Source organism: Mus musculus, chromosome 7, assembly GCF_000001635.26.
Source record: "Mus musculus strain C57BL/6J chromosome 7, GRCm38.p6 C57BL/6J".
NCBI classification, from domain to species: Eukaryota; Metazoa; Chordata; class Mammalia; order Rodentia; family Muridae; genus Mus; species Mus musculus.
Genome location: NC_000073.6, coordinates 59,250,348 through 59,275,355, shown reverse-complemented (window position 1 = coordinate 59,275,355; position 25,008 = coordinate 59,250,348). Strand labels below are relative to the sequence as shown.

Here is a 25,008-nt window from a genome sequence, read left to right as displayed (position 1 = left end):
TTAGCCCCTTCATTTGCAATCAACTCTTTCTATACTTTTGTATATACTAAAACCAAACTGACTCATCTTATGTATTCCTAATTTCTTCCAGAATTTCCATTCAGAGGCTGAGGAAAAGATATTACTACTCATGTAAACTCTACTGAAGTTAAAACTGCTACTACAACTACTACTACCTATGACCATTACTCAGGTTCTAACAATTCTTAACAGAGCAACTGGAAATTATTACAGTCATCAGTCATTTAAAAACAAACAGAAGAAAGAAGCTAAGAAAGCAAAAACCACAAGCACTAAAACCTATATTTATTTTCTCCCAGAAATAGAATTGGGATCATAAAAGTCTCTAGCTTCTCACCACTAGGCCAAATGTAAATTTCAACAAAGGCTTTACCATTTCAGGTTAACAAAACAAAAGATACTTATCTTTTTGGAAAAAGGTAACATTTTACATATTAAAGTTTTAGAAAGTAATATATTTATCAAATAATAATGTTGAAACCACTAATCTCTTTCACCAAAGAGTAACATATTATAATTATTAAACATTTAAGTTAGGATAATTTTATGGTTACATTGATAATACACCTCATACATTGCCAATATATCTAACATGTAAAATCTTTATTATGATTGCTACATATTATTAAAGGTACCTAATTCAAAAATAAGAAACAATATAAAATTCAAGTCCTCATTGATGGAATGGCTTCCAAAACATAAACCACAAAGCACTAAACTATATATACTACAAACCTGTCTATGGCCCATTCTAGAGTATTGATACTTTTTAATTTTATGATCTTCAATTCTTTCTTTTAAAAAAATGTTCTATTTACTTATTAGAGGTGATGAGGGTATTGAGCTGAGTTGATAACCTAAAAGAATTAATTTTCTCCTTCTACAGTGTGAGTTTCAGTAGTTACATGTCCCTATCTGAGGCAGCATGGCAAGCCAAGTTCAATTCTTAGTCTACTAAGAATAAGTAAAAAAGAAAACACTAACATGGAGCTCATTTCTCGTTATTCTAACTGAAAAAAATACATGGAATCTTCTTTAACCATTCAAGTCTACCAAATTTCTCTAAACTGTAACCAAAACACAGAAAATATCAGTAATGAATAAATAGGCAGACTGTTAGAATATAATGTTTTATCTCCCTATCATTGAATTATAAAATTAGTTAGAAAGTGCAAATTCTACATACAGAACAATATACATCCTGCCTGAAAGAGAATAAAGCTCTAGATCCACACACCTTTGATTTGCAATGTCTTCCTTTCAGAGCACAGTCATTAAATCACTCTGACATTCTAGTAATACAAACTACTATTCATTGATATTTGTTCCACGTAGTACTCTACTTAAAATGTTTAAAATGTTTATCTCCATCTCCCCCACCCCTCTCATGTGTGCATATAAATCACTGCAATCAGAAATAAAAAGTTCTAATCTGGGTATCAACAAACAGTTAAGTAAAGAAACTTTTTTTTTTTAAGATTCACCTGTACATTCTAATATATGTGTGCTTGAAAACTGTTTGAGACATGGTTTCACATAGTAGAAACAGAACTGGAAATCAGCTCAAAATCTTTAAAACATAACATTTTATACTCCAAACAGTTTCACGCAAAAACAGAGTTGTGATACACTAGCTGATAACTACACCTCTAACTAAAGTGAACAAATATAATTATCAAACTGAGGGAAACATGATTAAGCATATATAATTCAAAAATATTAAAGAAGTAAAGGCAATAAAATTTGGAGTGATCCACAAAAACAAAGAACCTGTAAAAAAGGAACACCCATGGGCTAAAACAAGGCAACTATATCCATTATATACTAGATTTTTCCCACAGTTAGTTGCATTCAACTATGATGGGATACTATTTTTCATTTACTGTTACTCTGTCATGTCCACTCTGTTGTAGAAACATGTATAATTGAGCCAATGCAATTTTCACATTCAAAATATTGATTAGCATTCACCTACTTATCTACAATGTAAACAAATTCATGAAATAGGACTGGCTATATATTTTTGAGTAGCAAAGCTGAAAGTTTTTTTTTCTGATTTTTCTTTAGTCCTATTGTGAAAGTAATATCATGAAGTTGTACTATAATTTTATTTCACTAATTCATTTAAACATGTTTCAAGTGATAGTGGAACTAATCCCTGGCAATCTGAAACATTCAATTACTTCCATTAAGAGAAAAAAATAGATTGAACAAAATCAATCATGAGGCAAAGTAGGAAATTTGAAGAATTTTCAAAATATAGAACTATTTTTAAAATACTAGATGCATTGGGGACATAGCTTAATCGTGAGTGCTTATTTTTCACTCATGAGGCTATCCTCAGTACCAGGTATCAGAGTATAAAACTTTAATTTCATTACTGGGGAAATAGAAGTGTGAGTATTAAAAGTACAAGAATAGTGCCACTTAACTTGCACAAAACAAAATGAAACGAAACCCCACAAGAGCTGAGTAAAGACTATTACTGGTAAGTTACGTCCCTAAGCAGTATGAAAATATCTAATTCCTGACGTAGAGAGGGCAGAATGTAAGAAGGAAAAAATGTAATTTTCAGATAACTATTGCAAAATTTTACCCTGCTTTCTTAAAAAAAGAAAAGAAAAAAAAAAAAAGACTACTTTACACTTTATATTTGTATTTCTCCTTTTACCACAGTCCCTGGAGTTCTAGAGCCGATACTAGGTATTCACGGCAAATGCAATGTACATAGTAGATTTTTGTGACCTAATAAGGTATTAGCTACAATATAAATCATTACAAACTGAGTTCAACTCATCATCATATTAATTTTTAGAGTATAACTTGCTTCTGACTGACAACTAATGAATCAGTAAAATATAAGAATAAAATGTAAACAAACTAAATACCAGTCCTTTACCACAGTTTACCAGAAAAGGTGACTTTTACTATATTATAGTGCGATAACTTAAGGTGATAAAAAAAGCAAAAACAAAAATAAAAACAAAATAACAACAACAAACAAAAAAACAAAATCAAAACAAATAAACAACCCCCTCCACATTTAAATCTGATATAGCTTTCAATTAACCATTTTGAATTGAAATATAATCTCTTACCTTTAAAATCTTTTCCTTCCTTCTTGTTCATTTTTATCTCTGAGTTGTTAGATGCACCTTTTGAGTTCTCAAGGTAAGCTGAGCTTGCTCCTTTCTTGGAGGGATGAGGATCACAGAGTTTTGCATTAATTTTATAAAGCTCAAGGGCTTTAATAGCTGCTGCATTGTTATCCATACGAAGAAAAGTTGGACAGGAAGCACAAAACTCATTCGTGCAGGCCTCATTTCCACAGCCCTCAGTTAACTGATGGTAGTAGCGTTCTATTAGATGCTTTGCAGCTGCTCGCTTCCTGTACCAGACATTCAAACAATAAGCACATTTATTAGTATAGCTCAGAAACAAAGCCCAACAGATAAGGCAAAAGTTAGCTAAGCAATAAAGCAATAAACTAAATATTTAGATGTAGAAACTGGAAATTCACTACTACCTCCCAAAGTGTTAGTAAAATAATAAACATTTTCTAAAAAAACTGTGATAAACTATGTCAGCTTATAAGATAATTTTAATATGGCAGGCTTTTCTTTGGTTTAAAAAAAGATAAGCTTAAGTTGATGGTATAGGACCCTTAACTATTTAGCAGAAAACAACAAAAACAAACTTCACTGCTACATCTCCATGGCAGTTTCCCTTTTCACTAATATAAAATCACTAATTCATTTTAACAGTTTCAAATACTTGATTTCCAGTTAATATCAAACTTCTAGAGATTAAAATTTTTTACTCAGTAAGTAATCATGAGATATTTAAAAGTGCTTTATAAATAAACTATCTAATTTCATATTATACCGAGAGAGAAGCACCAAGGCATACAACCTTGAGCCCATACTTGTCACTATCTTCATTAAATCCTTGTCATAGGAAAGATAAAGGTTTAAACTTCCATCAGGGGAAACTCATATTCATCTTACTTCATCAACTTTAAACATTAAAATTAACATTTGATTAACATATTTTTCATGCAAAGTAACCAATACAATTAAAGGAATGAATTATTTTACCAAACAAGAAGTTGTTCTACATAACCTAAATTCTATAATTTGACTCTAAAATTCTATTCTTGGAGATTACCACAAAATTTAAGTTGAAATGTATATCTGGCCCATAATAATGTCATTCTAAGGAATCCGTTTGGTTCTATACAAGCATGGGAACTGCAAGTAGAAAGAATCTATCTAATTTCATTCTAAAACTTCATGTCATTATTTTAGATAGAACTAAGTGACTAATGGCACTAGAGATAAACAAATATGGCACTGATAAGTGACTTTAGGACTATGTCATTCTTTGTATGACAAAGAATGGTATGTCATACGATCCTAACTCATTCAGATACTTATATTTAGAAATATTCCCTGTATATTTACCATGCATAGTGTACAAAGGCCAAGCCTGATGACTCAAGTTTGATCCCTGTATCCAACTTGGTGAAAGGAGAGAACTAATTACCACAAGTTGTCCTCTGAACTCTAAACACACCAAAACATATGCCCAGTCACATGTATCTACAGAAAATAAATAAATGTGATGAAGTTTAAAATGTATCACGAAGTTAGAGATACCACTTATGAGAAAAATTCATCAAAAGGAAGACTTATTTCCCTATTATTTATGGAAACTCAGCATGCTTAACAACAGCAAACCGCTTCAATATACTGACAGCATGCACCAAATAAAATAATTACCAACTACTTTAATTTTGTTACTTCCTTAACAAAAGCTAGTGATCAAGTTATAAATGTAGGATGAATGTTTCGAAATATTAACTATTTTTCTAAATAATTGACTGAGTTAATTCTTCCTAGCTACGTTTTTTCTGTAAGTATGTACCTAAACACTAAAAATTTCTAAGTATCAGTACGGAAGTTTTAAAACTTCATCTACGTGATTTAAATAGAGCCAATGTTTATGTTTATATCCAGGATTTTTAAGCGTTAATTTCAAAGTTCAAAACACTAGTTTTCTAAGAGTACTAGGCCGCCCCCCCAACCCATACACACACACACACACATACACACACTACTTCTTTATGTGATAAAGAACTCTCAATACTGAAGGGAGAAATGAGACCATCCAAAAGTCAGCTCAATGTAATTAGTTGAATGAACTAATTTTCTAGGCCTCATTTTACCACCTTATGTCCTTATAATTTGTCTAGCTAGCACTCTCTACATGCCAAATAATAAACTCAGTACATTGTCAGGTACTCTGATTATCATATGAAACTTGAACTTGAAGATTATCTTCTGTCTACAGCTAGTAAAAGAGAAAGACCTGAAAAGATCAAATCTTATAATTGATCTTATGCTATGTCCATTAAAGAAGTCAGGACAATTTTCAGCTTCAGAATTCAATTTATTTCCAATCACTGTTTTACAGATTATAATTTCAGAAGAATTAATTCTTAATACCAGCAGTCCTAAAAAGTTTTAAGGGGGAAAAAAAGACCTAAGTAATATATAATTAGAAAACAAAATCTTCCAAAAAATTCCAATCTAAACTTAACAACCATGTGTACTATCTGGGTACAGTATAGAAACTCCTGAATAAATTATATCACTATACTTAAGATATCGGTAATTTATTGAAAATGGATATGCTAAGCACTTTATAAGAAGACTCAGTCTGTAACAGGTAGAAATTCACAATTTTGAGGCCAGATTGTTTGGGTTCATGAACAGTTTCTGTATCTGAGTTAACTACTTATTTAGTCTCTTTCTGTGTCTCAGCTTCCTCATCCTTAGGATGCCAGTATATTTCAGAATTCAAATGATTTAAGAATTACAAGTGTTTAGACTATTTCAGTAAATTTTGGAAGAGGTAGGAAAAAAATAGGAGGTGAAGATGAGCAAAATGCATTGTATCATATATGAAATCCTCAATTAATGGAATAGTATGTATTACCTGCTACATGCTAGGCCCTAATGGTAAGTATCAGATGCTATTGCAATTGCTATAATTTCTATCATTTGCATGAGTATATGACTTGGTCAAGAGAACTCCATTGCACTAAATCTGAAAAATTAAAATCTAGGCTTAATTCCAAAATTTGAAATTTTAGCATTACTAAAGGGGAGACAGCAGAGAAAATGTTTGAAACTGACCAGCTTTTTTGCACCAAGTTACAAGTAGTAGCCCACTAATACTAATAATTATATTAAATTAAATAAACAGAGGTCATAATCAACCATATTAAGTTGACTAATTTGATTAATGTGCGTTTATTAATATTAAGTTAATTAAATTGGTTAATATGATTGAATATGATTAATTAACAATAATAAGCTATTCTTTTCTCATTATAAATGATACCATTGAATGCCAAATGCAGGGCATATAAATTCATTAAGGACATGTAAAAGGCCTCTAAAGTTGGAAACATACATACTAATAATAGCTTTTGATAACCTTCCAATGCTAATCCATACATAGGACTGGTCACTAAATCATACCTCATGTGTCAAATCTACTTTTTTTACAGTTGAAGTTTAGAATATTTTATAGTCTTAAATCATTAAAAAATTATATTTTGTTTCATGTGTGAAAATTGCATAAAACTTAAATGTCTATGTCCATAATTTCTAATGTAACATGGTAAATTTCAAGTACTTGTATATTTCCTGTATGTTCTCTATCATAATGTATCTAGCCAAAAGTAAAATGCTTTGTCACCTTAAAATGAATTCCCTGTGCATGCCAGTGAAACTTTCAACCAATCATCTGGCCTCCTTACTTTCTCTCTTTGTCCTCAGAAGATGAATAGAGTAAGGTTCTTTCTTCCTACTTAGTACTTTAACAAAAAGGGAGTGGGGAAGTAGGAAGGAACATAAAAGAAAAACCAAAGTAAAGTTCAGGAAATGAAGTGAATCCGTTTCCTGATATTCATAACCAAAACTCTACAAAAAGGAGGTAGCAGTTACTTTTGCCTATTCATATTCCACTGACTTCGTGGAAATCAAAGTACAATATAGTGAGTCCTTAAATAAAAATATGCCTTTTTTATTTAGTTTATAAGAATCAAGTGAATCCTACCAGTAAAAGTGTTCCTCTTTAAATAATAGTTTCCACTTCTTTATTACTTTCTAAGAAGCCATTAAAACGGATTCTACGGAAACTGATAGAAGCAGATGCAGGGACCCACAGCCAAACCCTTGAAGAGTCCTGCTGAAGAGGGGAAGGGAGCCAAAGGACACCACAAAAACATAGCCCACAGAATCAACTCAGCAGGGCTCATAAGGGGTTAACAGAGACTGAAGCAACAATTGGGGAGTCTGACCTGGGTCTTCTGCATATGTTATAGTTTTGTATAGCTTGATGTCCTTGTGTGACAATTAGCAGTGAAAGTAAGGGATGTCTCCGACTCTCCTGCCTGCTTTTGAGAACTTTATCCTCCCAATGGCTTGCCTTGTCCACCCTCAATGGGAAGGTTATGTGTGTGCCTAATCTTATTGAAACTTGTTGTTATGCCAGGTTTGGTTGATATTCATGGGAAGCCTGCTCTTTAATGACGGGAAAGAAGAGGGTAGTGGATCTGAAGCATGAGGGAAGGGAGGAGGAAAGAACTGAGAGGAGTGCAGGGAGAAGAAAATGCAGACAGGATAAACTATATGAAAGAATTAATTAATAACTAATTGATGTTTTCCACAAATGACAATAAAGAGAAATAATTTTCAGTGTTCTCAGTAGCACTAATAACATTATTTGCTGGGTCCTAAGTTAATTTCGGGATAGTTGAATACTTAGGAATAGTAAGTAAATCATAATAAAAATGATAAAGTTATAAGATATTCATAACTATATATAGATAGCATCAAGGAGATTATACACTAGAAGAATAAAGAATTCCCACATAGTTCAGCATGAGAATCAAAAACAGTGAAATAGCTGCCATGAAAACAAGAAACAGAAACATGAAAGAGATAACTAACAATATGACTTATTCAAAGTATCTTTTTTAAAAAAATAAGCAGAATAAAAACAAAGATTGGACAAAAGAGGTAAGAAACATATACAGCCCAAGACTCAATTAACCCATGCATAATCTAGTAAGCACTGCTTAGTGTCTTTCATAGGTAAATGTCTCATTATTTTGTAAGGGGTTTTATAAAGGATGTACCTTTATAAAAATCACTACTCCTCCAAGAAATGGTGGCTTATGCTTATAATAGTAGCATATACTAGACTAAGGCAGGAAGATCTTGAGTTTATTATGAACTTTATGTGGAGGAATCAGTAAACCAAATTTCACAACTTGCCCCAAGTTATTTTTAATGTAGAAACTTGTCAAGAGTAAAAAATGTGATCTCACAAACACCAGAGATATTCATAATACAGTTAAAACCAGTATAAGGTAGGGTCTATTGAAGTGTCATCAAATCATGTATTACAAGACTGAAAGTACAAATATGACCCAATTAGTATCAGGAACCATTTGAAAGTCAATTATATATAAAATAAGGAAAATTTCTTAAAGACAGATAGATGGGTGGATGGATGGATACTAAAAATGCTTTTATTCATCTTTACAACAAAGTACTAGTTGTAAAAATAGAACTGTGGAATTAAATTTTCACATAGAATTATTTATCTTTTAAAATGAATAAACCACTGTTTTTGGGGTTTTTTTTTTGTTTGTTTGTTTGTTTTTCACCTGCCCAGTTTCATGGTTAGAAGAAAGTAAGTAAACATTTACAAATTTAGAAATTGACTAGTGGAGCTGGAAACATAGTGTAGTAGAGGCACACCACCAATATATATTGTATAAATATATAAAACTTTCAAAGAATATTATTTTTTAAACAAAGATCTTTTCCTAAAACCATAGGTTGACTCTTCTTTCTGTAAACAGAAGGTGAATATTGGCTGATTGTAGTGAATGCTAGTTTTAGAACTTGTATATTTCCTAAGTAAGAATTTTGAAAATGGAAATCTGTCCTGTATTAGTTTGGAAAGAGTTAGTACCACTGCCATACAAACAGCAGATACCTGATAGGAGACTAGAGTGATGGCTCACTAGTCAAAAGCACTAGCTGCTTTTTCAGAGGAACAGAGTTCAGTTCCTAGCATGATGTCAGGTGGCTCACAAAACTGCCTGTTCCTCCAGCTTAAGAGCATTAAATGCCACAGGCACCCACACACATATAGCATGCATATGCATATATGCATATATATATATATATAAATATATATATATATATATATATATACACACACATATACATATACACATATTAAATCTAAATACAGTCAAAACCAATGCACAAAACACATTTGAAAAAGAACACATGTCCTTGCTAAAATCCCATTACTTAAAAGAAATCTTGTGAAGCCAAAAGGCTTTCAGACAGACTCATTTGAGAACATGAATAACCACTCCCAGTGATAGAGATATCTCAGTAGTTAAGAGCACTGATTCCTCCTCTTCCAAGGAATCCAGATTTGATTCTCCACACCAACAAACTGGTGCAGTCAGCTGTGACACCTGGAGGAGTTACACACTCATCTGGTCTCCATGGGCACCGACCATGCTACATGTGGTGCACAGAGATATATCCCAGCAAACCACAGATAAACATAAAAAGGAGGAGGAAGAGGAAGAAGAAATGGAGGAGGAGAAATATTTACTCTTACCACCTCTAATGGATGAAGTACAATATCTAGGCATAGCTATCAGATAAGAAAAAGATAAAAGATACAGGAACATTTGGAATAAGATGCAAGACTACAAGGTGCTAATGTGATAAAGTGAATGAAAACTTCCAGAGTATCAAAGGATAAATTCAAATTCTAAGAGAGATGAAGAATATTGGAAATCACAAAAGAGATACTACAACTGAGAAACAGAGAAAAATACTATGTAGCAAAAAGGAAAAGCAGCAAGTGGCTCCAGCCAAGTGGTGGTGATAAGGGATATCTCATCCATAAGGTAAAACAGATGGGACTGACTAAAACAATGCAATAGTCTTGATCACAGAACAAGCAAGAGTACTCACAAAGAATTAATTGGAGGTTTCGTCATGACACTGACTTATTCTAAGTCAGCACTGGAAAGGGAAAAATCCAGTTTATAACTGTATTCTGGAGAACTAGTCAGGTGTCATGAAAAGGGATCTACATTTGTTTGAAAACAAACAATCTTGGGGGTTGAAAAACATGAAACAATTACAAATAAGGAAAAGGGGTGAAGTCTTGCCATAGTCTATGGGTGGGAAGAAAGCTGAGTCAGGTAGATATGGAGTAGAGACTTGATTGACTGAGAAACTCAAGCAAAGTAGACAAGGCTTGAAGGGCACTGTGTCAATTAACCAGCCCTTCTGTGGCAAGGATCAAACCCTACAATGTGGAGGATAAAGTGTCAAGCCTACAAAATTGGCTCTGTCTGTCATGAGGGTTGCTGCCTACAGTACTTGACAACTCTGAAGGTAAGGTCCAGTGGAGAAATTGATTCCAGCTGTCTGATACCCCTTGCAATGTGGTGACGACAGGCAGGATCTAAAAGTATAGAGACCAGTTCTCTAGAACAAACAGTGCTTTTTTGACTTCCCTCATTTAAAGCATACTTGGGAGACACCCTGTGGCTTGAAAGTAGCCAACTAAGACAGAAAAGCTGGAAAGTCCCTGAAGGAAATAATGAATGAGTGAATGAATGAATACATAAATAAATAGGTGAAAATTTAAAAAATAAATGTAAAAATCCCTAGGTCCTGTACAGCAAAGTTCAGCTAGCAAAGACACTGGTATTCAAAAACACTGACAATCTCAAACCGAAGATAGTTTTCTATGACATCTGAGCTTTGACTGGTTCCAAATCAGCACCAGCCTCAATAACAGGACTGGAATATTAGGGGATGCAGAATAAATTACTCCAATACACTTCCTTTTACTTGTTATTGTTTTAGACTTTATTTTTTGTAAGACTATTATTTACTTACTATTCTATTTATTTGTTTGCTTTCTATTTTGTTTGCTTTCTTTACTTATTGACCATTTGTTCCATTCCCATTATTCTTAGTATTCTACTTCTTTTCATTTAAACTTGCTTCCCTTTTCTTTTCCTGCCCCTTTCCCCTTTTTTTTTTCCTTAAGCTGCTATTTCTAATTTGACCCTAAACAAGTTTTGACTACTTACATTATTCTAAACATATTTTTAATTATCAATGGTGCTATAAATGCTGGCATCAATCAATTCAAAGTCTATATCTGAAAATTGTTTGGTTTTATTGTATGTGTTGGAGGTTTCTTTCCTCCTTTGAGTAGTGTTAAGGATTGAAAACTCAACAGAAGGCTAATTACAAATAAAACTGGAAAACATATCCATACTGACAAGTGTACAAATTAGAACACAAAAACAAACAAAACATTATAAATGGAACAAAGTTATTTCAGAAGATCAGCATTTAATAACCAATAAAAAGATGGCCAACTGTTTGAAATGCTGTTCAAAGAATTCTGAAGTACATGTCAATGAGAAGTTTAGCAAAGAAATTGAGACTGGTGCTGGGAGGGAGGATGATGGAAATAAATAAAATAATTAAAAATCTCAGTGGAAACCATAAATAATAGACCAAATCAAGTACAAGACAGAACAGCAGGAATTGAAGAAAAATCTGTATTCAGACACACAACAACACAATAAGTAAACACAACCAAACCTTTTAGAACATGATCAAAATGAAACTAAAGAATACATGGAGCAGAAGGAACTTAAAAGCACTGAGACTAAGTCAATGAAATAACAGCAGAAATTTTCTAAAATATCGAGAAAGAAATGAACATCTATACAGAAAGATGTGTAAAACCCAAATAAATCATGGACAGAAAGAATTGCTCCTGAGCACAGTGTAGCTCAAATCCTAACACTACAAAGAAAATAAAAGTATCAACATACTAACAAAGGTAAATTCACTGTAACATCCAACCTCTCACTAGAAATTTTTAAAGACAAAAATCTTTTCAATGATTACTATATCCAAAGTTATCTTTTAAATGTAATATAAAAACTTTCCAAGGTAGGCATAACATAAGGCCACTTGTGACCACTAAACTACAGTATACACTTAAAGGAAACTTACACATAGCAGAATGATACAAACAGAGGAGCTCAAGGAAAATGAATTTTGTAATTCTATATATGAAAAATTAAGAAAGAAGCAACTGTGTCTACATAAGTTAATGAAAGAAAAACAGAACAATGAAAGAAACAACAAAATATAAATGTTTTTAGCGTTCCATTTATGAGACAGATTAGCCAAATGAATTAAAAGCAGGATCAAATTATTTGTTGTCTATAAGAAATGTATTTCACTTGAACAGAAGCTAAAGGAAAAAAAAAAGGAGACTGAAAAGTGAGTGGAAATCAAAAAAGAACTGGACTACTGACATAAGTATATGACTGTATACTATAAAAGAAAACAACTGGGCTGGAGAGATAGCTCAGCGGTTAAAAGCACCTACTGCTCTTCCAAAGGTCCCGAGTTCAAATTCCAGCAACCACAGGGTGGCTCACAACCATCTGTAATGAGATCTGACACTCTCTTCTGGTGTGTCTGATGACAGCTACAGTGTACTTACATATAATAATAAATAAATCTCTTTAAAAATATATTAAAAATGTAATTGAGGAAAATACCTAAAAAAATATTTTAAAAAATATTTAAAAAAAGAAAACAACCAATGAGGGATGTACAATTAATTATAAGTATATATGCATTAAATGATGGTGTACCCAAGTTCATAAAAACAAGCACTACCAGACTACTGTAAAATCCAACCTCTCGGGCTGGTGAGATGGCTCAGTGGGTAAGAGCACCCGACTGCTCTTCCGAAGGTCCCGAGTTCAAATCCCAGCAACCACATGGTGGCTCACAACCATCTGTAACAAGATCTGACGCCCTCTTCTGGTCTGTCTGAAGACAGCTGCAGTGTACTTACATATAATAAATAAATAAATCTTAAAAAAAAATCCAACCTCTCACCAGAAAGTACAATATCCATATAGAAAGTAACAAGTCAAAATACAGTAAAATACAGTAATAATCTTAACTTTCCAAATTAATAACTTATCTGATGGAAAGAAGGAAGGAAGGAAGGAAGGAAGGAAGGAAGGAAGGAAGATTGATTTTATCTAAACTGTACCAAACATCAAATGGACTTATTTCAAGACATCTAAAAAACATCTCACCTTCTGCAGAATAAACCTTGGCAGCCCATGGAACTCTCTAAGAGATAAACCACATTTTTGAACATTAGGCAAGTCAACAATAGTAAAAATTACTTTCTTGTACTTAACAAATAATAAGAGAATAAAATTAAAATGCAAAAAAAAAACTAGGTATGCTACAAATACCTGAAGACAATATAATACAATCTTAAGTATCATAAGAGTAACTGAAGGAATCAGAACAGAAGTGTTTTAAAGGAATAAGTCAAATGAAAAGAAAACACACTAGGAAACAGCAAAATCATCCTCAGTGAAGTAACTCAGACTCAGACAGATAAATATGGTATGTATTCACTTATAAAAAAAAAGGATATTAGCAGTTAAGTAAATAATAACCAAGGTACAATCTATAGAGCCAGAGAGGTTAGGTAAAGAGGGGGGATCCAGTAGGGATACAAGGATCTCCCTAGAAGAGTGAAATAGATTATACAGCCAACTGGGAGTAGATAGGGAGAGTAAGCAGGTGTGGGGAGGTGAGCAGGTGGAGGGAGAGATGGGGTTGAGGGAAAGTGTGGTAGAAACAGCTGGAATTGGGGAGGAAAGAATTTCCATGTTGGTGTAGAAACCTAGTGCATTGGAAATGTCCTTGAATGTATGAAAGTGACCCTAATAAAATGGTCTAGTAATGGAAGATATAGAATCTTAAGTGGCCATCTCTTGTCTCCAGACAACCAAAGTGAGTTGCACTTCAGTTAAGTGAAGAGGGTCCCATAGAAATTCCCAAACAGGGCTGGAAAGATGGCTCAGCAGTTAAGACCACTGACTGCTCTTCCAGAGGTCCTAAGCTCAATCCCCAGCAACCATATGGTGGCTCACAACCATCTGTAATAGGATCCAATGCCCTCTTCTGGTGTGTCTGAAGACAGCAACAGTGTACCCACTTATATGAAATAAATAAATCTTAGAAGAAGGAGGAGGAGGAGGAGGAAGAGGGAGAAAAGAGAAGAGGAGGAGGAGGAGGAGGAGGAGGAGGAGGAGGAGGAGGAGGAGGAGGAGGAGGAGGAGAAGAAGAAGAAGAAGAAGAAGAAGAAGAAGAAGAAGAAGAAGAAGAAGAAGAAGAAGAAGAAGAAGAAGACGACAAGAAAGAAAGAAAGAAAGAAAGAAAGAAAGAAAGAAAGAAAGAAAGAAAGAAAGAAAGAAAGAAAGAATAATCCCCAAACAGCCTAAGCTGTTGTCAAAACAACAGGTTGCTACCTGAAAACTAACAGTAGAGCCCTACTGCTAAGGACAATATCCACACTACCCAATGAACACGGAGAAGCCAAGCTGCTGCCTGCATGGACTCTTCACCCCTACACTCTACTTCTTTGGTGTAGGAAGGTACTCTACAAGCTACCAAAAGAGATATACGCACACCAACCCAGCCACAAAACCTTTGACCTACAATCTGTCCTTCCTGTAAAATATGCTAAGGCAGTAGGGGCAAAGAACTAGTGGGAGTAGCCAACCAATGTCTGATTTGACTTAAGGCCCACTCCATGAGAAGAAGCCTATATCCAGACTGCTTGGATAACTAAGAACCAGAAACCTAGGGTAAAACAAAAACACTACTTACGTTTTAAATTTTTTTTTTAAATCTTAAAAAATTTTAAAGTCAATAAAATGATTATGGTATACACATTGTATCAGTGCCTAATCTAGTTACTGTCAAAAGAGGTTTTCTCTGGCAGCAGATGGAAACAGGTGCAGAGATGGAGAGACCACAGTCAGACATTACATGGACAGAATATTTAAATGGGAGCTCTCAATCAAATACTTTACAGCAGAGAGCAGGGAAGCCCTTGGAAGAGAAGGTGGAAAAACTTTAAGAGCCAGAGGGGATGGACGATACCAGAACAAGACCCTCTAAATCAACTACGAAAGTCTCATAGGAAATGTCATAAACTGAAGCAGTGGGTCTGTACCAGGTATGTATGTCTGTATGTATGTCTGTATGTATTTGTAAGTGTCTGTGTGTATTATATATGTATGTATGTATGCATGTATATGTATGCATATACATACATACATGTACTACATGTATTACATATATTACGTGTATTACATATATATGTAGTATATTTATACTACAAATATGTATATACATATAATACACACACACATAGGCACACACGCATGTGCACACAAACACACATGTAAAATAGCTATAGGTTTAGTATTGTATGGTACTCCCTGGTGTGAGAACGAATTAGGCTTCTGACTCTTATGCCTGCTCTTGTGACTCTTTTCCTCTTGTTTACCAAGGCAGACTACCATGATAGTTTTTGCTTCATCTTATTGTATTTTATTTTGTCATGTTAAAAAAAAAATCAAGAAAGGAAAATATATTATGATACAGAAAGGCATCTCTAACAGTGAAGTTTCACTCCTTCCTTTAGAAAATTCGGTCAGAATTCAAATAAAAACTTAACAATGCACATCACAATCTCAGAAAAATAAGAACAACCCAAACTACAAACTAATACCTGGAAAAAAAAAAGAATAAAGACCAGTATAGAAATTAATGTACTGAACTCTAAAACACAGAGTTCTTTCTTTGAAGAGAATAACAATTCCTTAGCCCAAATAACCAAAGAAAGGCAAGACCAAATTAATAAAATTCAAGGTTAAGATGAGGACAAAATAAAATGTAGTACTGAAAACACATGAGGTCTTTAGTAATTAATATGAAAAGCAACATTTAAAAAGAATGAAGTATCTAGAAGAAAGTTATAAATTCCTCAACAGGTATGATCTATAAAAATTATATTAAAAGGAAATTAAAAAAAACTAAAGATACAGAAAGCAACAAAACTGAAGCAGTACATCCTACCAATAAAGAAAAGCAAAGAATAGATTCATTGCTAAAATTACCAGTTCTTTATAGAAGAACAAACGGCAAAAAACCTCAAAGTGTTCTACCAAACAGGGAATGAAAACTACTAAAGCCATTCTACAAAAATATTATTTTGAGAGTTCCAAACCAGGTAAGAGCACTTAGAAAAGAACACACCTCAAACATACTAAAAGGCTATAAAATAACCTGAGACTATTGTTATGTTAAATAAAAAAAAATACTGAAGTCATTTTTCTCTAATATCAGACATGTGACAAGGGTGTTCAGTTTCTATAATATTATTCAATGTAGCACTCTGAAGTCATAGAGAAAACAAGAAAAACCAGAACAAAACAAATGGGAAAGAAAAGAACAAATTATCTCTGTAAGTACACAAAAGCATTCTTTACTTAAGGACTCTGATAAACACTTGTAGCAAAAAGAAAGACATAACCAGGGCTTTTCTATATAACCCTACAAAGATCCCAAGAAACCCAGAGAGACAGAGTGACAGAGACAGACACACACAGAGAGAGAGAGAGAGAGAGAGAGAGAGAGAGAGAGAGAGAGAGAGAGAGAGAGAGAGAGAAATGAATATAGCAAAAACTGACAAATGAGACTGCAACAGTTAAAAGGCAAATCAGTAGTGAAGAGACAACCAAAATAATGGAAGAAAATCTTTAATGCAGAAAACTATACATCTAACAGAATTAGTATCTAGAATGTCTAAGAACAAAAAGGCACGTGCCAAATAAACTGATATTCCAATCCTGCACTAAATTAGCCCTCTTCCTCAACATTGTAAAACTCTTCTGTGATAAAAATAGAACAATCCAACCCAAGGGCATATGTACTGGAGATCTGCTTTAGCCCCACATCTGAGGTGGGACGGCATGGGGTAGGGAGAGATGCCTTCTTCTACCCCCCTCTCACTACCTACAGCAGGTAGAACTGGCCCTTTCCCTTACTGATTGAATCACTCAGGAGCACAGGTCCTGCAAATTGACTATAACAGCTCAGAAAAGCTGGCTATGGTGATGTTGCAGGTAAGCTGGATGCAAGGACATTGAGAGCACAAGGGCTGATCCTGCTTCATTGGGTAAGTTAAGCAGGATAGTGCTTGAGAGTTGACCTCGGCTGAGAAAAATAACTCAACTACCTCCCAAGCACAGACCCAGGGCCTACCCCAACATCTACTCCAATTATGATCTGCTGGAACTTATGAAGTTGCCAGTTCTGCACATCCAAAACTGCAGGATCTCCATGACACAGGGTAACAACAGGATATCCAGGAGTCCTGGTTGAGGATCCAATACGGCAGAACCTAGAGGCCTCAAAATAGACCAATAACTCATTGCAATGAACATTTGCAAGTAGAGATGTGTGGACAAAAGCCTAGAAAAACACAATACAAAAGGCCAGTAAATAAATTCTTCCCAACATATTATAGTTAAAAAATAAATAAATAAAACACAGACTAAAGGATACTAAAGGATACAAGAAAAAAGTGACATCACTCATAAAGCAGGCTCATCAAAATTAATATCTATTCAACAAAAGTCTTTAAAGCATGAAGTGTCTGGATCAGTGATCCTTAACCTTCCTAGTGCTGTGACCCTTTAATACAGTTCCTCATGTTGTGATGACTCCCAACCAAAAGATTATTTCATTGGTACTTCGTAACTATTGCTACTATAATCAATCATAATGTAAATATCTGATATGCGGGATATCTGATACGCAACCCCTGTGGCAGTTATGACTCTCAGGCTGAAAACAGCTAGCCTGGATCCTGAAAGATCACAACTGGTAACACAAAGCATTACACTTGTAAAACTTTACACAAAAATTCAAAGACAAATAGAAATTTTCCATGATAAACAGAAAAAACACACATCTTTCAAGAACTCTGATTGTAAATGGTCTTAATTAATCCCTTCTCCAAAGATACAAAATAAAGAAAATTAGAGGAAAAATCTACCAGGTGGATGTTACAATTTTAGACACATAAGCAACACAGAGGCGCACAATTTCATAGGAGGAATGCTATTAGATCTAAAACCACGTGTCAGTCTCAACAGTGACTGATAGTGGGTGACTTCGCTACCCAACTCTCTCCAGCAGACAGATCATCTGGACAAAAATTAAAACAGAAACTCTGGAGTTAAGTCAAATGAATGTAATAGATATTTGTACAACATTCCACCCATATACTAATACATTCTTCTCAGTCTATGGAATTTTCTACAAAAATCAACTACCTATCAAGACACTGAAAAAGTCATAATATATGAATACTGTAATACCATACTTCTTTGTATAGAATACAATGGAATAAAATTAGATATTAACAGCAAAAGATATTACAGAAACCATGGGAACTAAATAACACATTACTGAACAGGTGATCTCTGTGAGCTCAAAGCCTTCCTGGTCTACAGAGCTAGTTCAAGGAGAGTCAGGGCTACACAGAGACAATTATCTCCTCTAGAAACTAACACCCACAGTTTATTCATCTCTGAGAAAAGCATCATAAATGATGCACAAGAAAATATCTTCAAACAGCAAATCCCTGTTAAAGGAACTCAAAGACAATATAAACAAATGGCTGAATGAGAACTGCAGAAACATGTAGGTGAATCAAGTAACACAATCCTGAGAACCTTAGGACACAGAGGATATCTCAACATAATAAAGGAAAAACAGAAGAAATTCCTGGCAAACATGTTAAATAACAAATGAAAAAAAAAAAAAAACCCTCAGAGCATCCTTACTAAAATTAGGAACAAAACAAGCACATTCTGGGCCTGTGCTTGTTATTTCAGGTTAATATAATGCTTGAAGTGCTGATGAGAGAAATACTGTAAGTGAAGGAACTAAAGAAATCACCAGTCAGGAAAGAAGTCAAATTATCTTTATTTACAATAAAATGGTTCTATTAAAAAAAAATCCTGTAAGTAGCAAACTGTAAGAATCTACCAGAAAACTCCTACAGTTGATAAACACTCAGCAAAGTAACAATACAAAATGAAGACACAAAACTCAGTAGTCTTTCTTTGTACAAATAATAAACAAAAAGACAAAGAAATTAGGGAAACCATCCCAGTCACAATAACCTCAAAAATTATTTGAATAAATCAAACTAAGGAAGTACAAGAGTTGTATAATTAAATTTTAAAAAATTAAAGAAAATATGTTGAAAAAGCAACCAGAAGGTGAAAAAAAACCACCCATGCTCAGAATGTTGTAAAAATAGTCATTCTACCTAAAACAATTTACAGACTCAATATAATCCCCATCAAAATCATAGCTTGATTTTTCATAAAAAGAAACACTAAAATTTATTTCATAATACACATGACAGAAAAACAATCCTGAATAGTAAAAGAAGTGCTATCAGTATCATCATCTATGATTTTAAGTTATACTACAAAGCTTTAGTAATAAAAACAGCATGGTGCTGACATAAAAACAGACACTTCAAGTAATGAAATCGAAGTGAAAACTTCTTGATGGTAAGATCAGATTGCTATAGACACCAACCACATCCTTGAATCACAGAGCATGGAGACATTATGCTGGTACTCACTGGAAAACTTTATCACAACTGGCTATAATCCACTGTGCTGGCAAGTGCTATATAAACTCTCTTGAGAATAAAGGCCTCAATCTCATCCAGTTATGAACCCTGAAGGCTAAAAGTGGCCTGACAAGATAGGATTACTAATAATTGCATAGGTGTTTTAGGAGTAACTAGCCACTATATGATTGCATTAAAGGTCTACTCTATAAAGTGGAGGCCATACTATTAAAGGAGCCAAGAACTTGTGAATAGATAAGGTAATAGGCCCTAGGGTAGAACCCATACCATTACTCTGCTAAATGCACATAATATTAAAATGACTCCTAATGATTATTGCTATATCCCGAGAAAAGCCCATTATTTTAGCTTTCACTAGAGAAGCTTTGCTCCGTAACATATGGCAAGTAACAGAGATGATCCTATTCCAAAACTGGTAAGCATGGCAAGAAAAAGAAAGTGTTAAGTGCTCAATCCCAAATCAGACATTTATCTCACCCCAAAGAGCTGGAAAGATGGTCACTCACAGGTGGTAAATAACTTCAAGGAAACAGTCTTTTCCAAGAGCAAGAGACTAGATGCATATATGAACTTATGACAAGTCATTACGATAATACACCCAAGCTACAGCCAGCCAAAACCCCAGCATGGGGGGGTGGGGGTAGAGATGTCATCCTACCACAAGTGTCTTATGAACCCCTGGTAATCTGACTACACACTACAGCAGGTCCCAATTCCAAGACTAGCCTGACAATGCAAAACTAGACTCAATGGAGAATAAAGGAAAAAAAGTTTGAAAAAGTATAATCTTAAAATAATGGAAGGGTTGAGAGGGCTGTAAGAGGAGGAGTTGAGGAAGTGATTATATTCATTTAGAGACTAGATGAAATTTTCAAATTTTTTTAAAGGAAAAAAGAATTTTGTAAAAAAAAAAAAAAATTAAACTTCAACCTCTTGAATTGTTGACCAGTGACATCCCAGTGATCACTCTCTTCCAATGCTGGCTATTTATTTCCATAGTTTTTGGTTACTCTCCAGAACTTGACAGTAAGACACTACTACTGAAGATATAACACACTTCAGTAAAGAAATGGAAAAATTAAGCAAAAACTCACCTTGAAGCTTGATCTCTACTAACTAGGATCTGTACAACTTGACAATGCTATGCAAACTATCTGACGAGAAAAGTAATCAGGAGATATTCAACTTATAACCAACCAATGGTCCTTAGTTATATCACAGTTCATTCCCAAAGTTTCCATATCATTTCTGTGGTCCAATAGCAATCACTGACTCCACTATTCCACACTAACTATATATAGTGAAAGCATGACCCAATAACTAATCCTTGTATCTTCCAAAATACCAAATTACAGACTCAATAATCTCTAATTTCTCTTTTGTTATTGCTTACTTTTTTTAGTTGGTATTCCTCTAGTTATTTGACTTTGATGAAAAACTTCTCAGATTTCTTCTCCATATTAGAAGGCTAATCTTAGGTTAAAGAACCTTCAAAGGTTCAATCTGACCAAGAGTATGCTCAAAAAACCCAGAAAAATTTTTGAAAATAGAACCACCTATAATTAGAGTTCAGTTTCACACAGAAACTTAAAAGCATCCGATCTTATAACCAGAAGTCACCCTGATAAAAATGTTCAGCTCTCATAAAAAATTCTGAAAAAACATTCAAGGATCAACAAGGCAAAGTGATTTGTCAAATGGCATATTCTTAAGATGTTATGTATTATCCCTCATAATCACAGGCTGAGAATATGTAATAGTTATTTAGAAATAAACTGCTACCACAATATATTTCTGAGACACTAAATATTTTTCATACATTTAATGATTTTTCACTAACACTTAGTAAGCAAGCATTAACTCATTAACTAACTATTCCTTATATATTTTGCTACGTATTCAAGGTAGCTTTAGTTGTGAATTTGATAGTCTAATGTGTAGTGTGACCTAAGGGACTCTCAATTGAGGGACTACCTAGATTAAACTGGCCCATGGGTGTGACTGGGGGAAAGGGGAAGGTCTTGATTGATGTAAGAGGGACCAGTGTACTGTGGATAATAGCATTCCCTAGGCAGGTGGTTTTGGACTGTAAGTAAGTGGTGTTAGCAATGCTTAGGTCTGAAAATTGAGTCAGCAACAGTATAAAGTTCCTGCCCTGACTACTTTGAACGATGGCCTATAACATGTAAGCTGAAATAAACCCTTTACTCCCCTAAGTTTCTTTTTGTTAGACTGTTAAATATAAACAGAACATTAGGTTCCCATTCTACTGAGACCTTAAAAGAAATGAAGTGATACTAAATCTCAGAAAGGAAAATAGTAAGAATTGAGAAGATGGGACACAATCATATTTTGATAGAGATACTCAGAAAAGATACCTATGACAGGCATTATCTAAGAATTCTGAAACAAGTAAAAAAGAAAAACACGTAGATTAACTCAAGAGGGAACAGTCAGTAAGTTCCAGAACTAAAACCTCAAAAGTTGCAGGTTAAGAACATAATGCTAGTACAGGATGTCACATAAATGAAAGAGCCAGTTCAGGGCTGTATCAATTTCTAACCATAGTTTAAGAAATAGGAAACCTTTGAAAAGTTGAGTATAGAAAAGATGGCTTAACTTTTTTTTAATCAGAAAAGCCCATTGAATTGTTGGTAGTAAATAGAGGTAGGAACAAAAGTACTGAGAAACAATGATGTCCCTTATCAAAAGATGGCAATGGTACTACAAATGCTTTTTAAAGAAGCTGAAATGTATTCTGAAGATAAATGCAACATAACTTGCAAACAGTTCCAATATGTGACACAAAGAGAAACTAAGGATGCTTTCTAGAATTTGGTTTAAAATAAAGTCCTACTAAATAAGATGCAAATGTCTATCAGATTTCAAGGGATTGATAGCATACAAATAACAGTTCTATTTTGGATGAATTGATTTCTGGCTTTTTTGGGGGGTGGTGTATACATGTGTTGTGCACACAAACATGGAGGCATGCATGCCCATGCATGTGCATTTGGAGACCAGAAAGCAAAGGCGGTCATAATTTTCTAATGCTCCTCACACAATTTTTTAAGACGTGGTCTCTCCCTAAACCTGACACTTGCTGAATTATCTAGACTGAATGAACACATTTCAACCACCATTCCATTTCTGCCCCTCCACCAAGGCTGGGATGAAAGGCCTTGCCTCACTTTTTACATAGGTTCTGAAATTCTAGTCCACATAGTTGGAAAGCAGGACACTGAGCCAACTCTTTAGGCCCTGCTTTTAGCTGCTTTTTGTGTTTGTTTGTTTGTTTGTTTGTTTGTTTAAAGCCATGATCTCATGTAACTTTGACTTGCCTTACTGTATAGGCGAAGCTGTCCCTGAATAAGCTCCCAAGTACCGGGAGTACAGAAGTGGAGCAAGCAAACATACCCAGCCAAATATCAAAATTCTTAATACTTCTATATGCACAAATTCATAATATGAAATTTTCATATAATCCACCTAGATATCTTCTGGTTTTCTTTCTTCTTCTATTAAACTCATGGGCTAAAGGACATCAATGTCAATGTGCATGTTATATCCCAGTATTAAGAGTCTCCAAAATTATTTGTATTTCTTAATAAGAGAACTTTACAATCTCTTTATTTCCAACCATAACTCCTTTATCTTAAGCATAATAAACACCATATGTAGGATTATTAAAATGTTATTCGTCTGTTAAAAACACTCACTCATGCAATAATAATTTTAATATATGAAGACACGGCTGTTTTTCCAAAGTTTTTATTTTCATTGACAAATAAGAACTACATATATTATCATATGCAAAAGTGATACATCAAATGAGTTTATAAATTCTAACATAGCACTTTTGCACATATACTTAATAGTTGACTTTTAGTGATATTCAAGAAAATATACAGAAAGAAGTCACCATGCTCTACAATTTTGGTCCTGAACTACATTCTATTCATTTTGCATTTTTTATGTCTATCATTTATTCTACTCTAAGTAACAAACAATTTTTAGAATGTTTTTACAGTCTATGTACAGGAAGATGATGCACTACCTGTTTTTGTGCTGATTTATTTCATTGAAAATATAAAGGATCATTTCCATCCATGTTGTCACCGACATAAGATTTCAGAAAAAAATTTTAATGGCGAAAAATTACATCATCATATATGTCAATTTTTATTTGTTTAGCCACTGACAAACACTGGTTTATTTCTGCATTTTGTTTAATTAATGCTGCAATCAAAATTAAACTGCAGGTATCTCTTATAACACACTATATATTTCTATAATACAATTGCTAGGTCATTGCAATTTTTAGGAACCTGTTATTTTCCATAATCGATCTAATTTACATTCCAAACAACTGTGTACAAGATTTCTGTTTGCTTACAACCTCACCAACATGAACATTCATATATTCTAGCAGGTAGGAAGTAGTATCTCACTGTTGTTTCATTTCTTAGATGATTAGAAAGGTAAAGAATTTTTTTTCTCATGAATTTGATGCTGGTCATGGTGGTACAACACCTTTAATCTCACACTCAGAAAGCAGAAACAGGAGAATATCTGAGTTTGAAGTCAGCCTTGTCTACAGAGCAAGTTCCAGGACACTCAGGCTACACAGAGAAAAACTTGTCTCAAAAAACAAAAATAAATAAATAGGTTTTTCCTCAACACAGAAAAAGAGCAAGAATTGAAATATTTGAGATTCTGCAAAGAATAGAGGAAAAGAAAAAATATTATAATATCAAAATAATTTTTAAAAACTCATTTAACCACTTTGCCATTTGTACTCCTTTTTTCCCCTGTCTGGTCTATACCACCTTACTTGTCATCCTCTGGACTGTAGTCCAGTTCCACATTCTTTCACCAGCATAGAGCTTACCAATCAGATTAGCCCCATGGATCCTCCTGGATCTTCCTCCCCAGCACCGGAATTTTATGTGTACACTACCACACACTGCATTTTTATGTTGTTATGAAAGTTATCAAATCAGGTCCTTATGCTTCTTAGGCAAGCATTTTACCTACTGAGCTATCTTCCTACCGGAACTACTTGTTCAGAAGCACCTATTTAGGTCCCCTATCCACTTCTTCCATGAGCTGTCTGAATTACACATTTCATAAAGTAACTATTCAGCATGTGAATGCTTTCATTCATTCCATAGGGGGGTTATCTGTTAACTATATCTTTTCTTGTGTAGAAAGCTATTGTTTTGTATAACCCCATTAGTCTATTTTTTGTAGTTA

The 25,008-nt window shown here is 34.0% G+C and overlaps 1 protein-coding gene and 1 long non-coding RNA gene across 14 annotated transcripts in view; one reads left to right on the top strand and one right to left on the bottom strand.

The window, feature by feature from the left end:
- Snhg14 (small nucleolar RNA host gene 14) overlaps positions 1-2,619 on the top strand; it is a 1,177,441-nt gene extending 1,174,822 nt beyond the window's left edge. The window contains exon 172 of the long non-coding RNA NR_146211.1: positions 92-2,619. This is a non-coding gene — a long non-coding RNA (small nucleolar RNA host gene 14). The remainder of the gene's footprint in view (positions 1-91) is intronic.
- Ube3a (ubiquitin protein ligase E3A) overlaps positions 1-25,008 on the bottom strand; it is an 82,088-nt gene that overhangs the window by 35,482 nt on the left and 21,598 nt on the right. For 7 of the 13 annotated variants that reach the window (NM_011668.3, NM_001033962.2, XM_030242375.1 and 4 more), the window contains one exon: positions 3,120-3,409. In NM_011668.3, the coding sequence (NP_035798.2) occupies positions 3,120-3,409 (290 nt within the window). Of the gene's footprint in view, positions 1-3,119; positions 3,410-4,484; positions 4,623-13,297; positions 13,335-25,008 lie in introns of all 13 variants that reach the window. The other 6 variants (XM_030242370.1, XM_006540800.4, XM_030242371.1 and 3 more) reach the window with 2 other exon arrangements.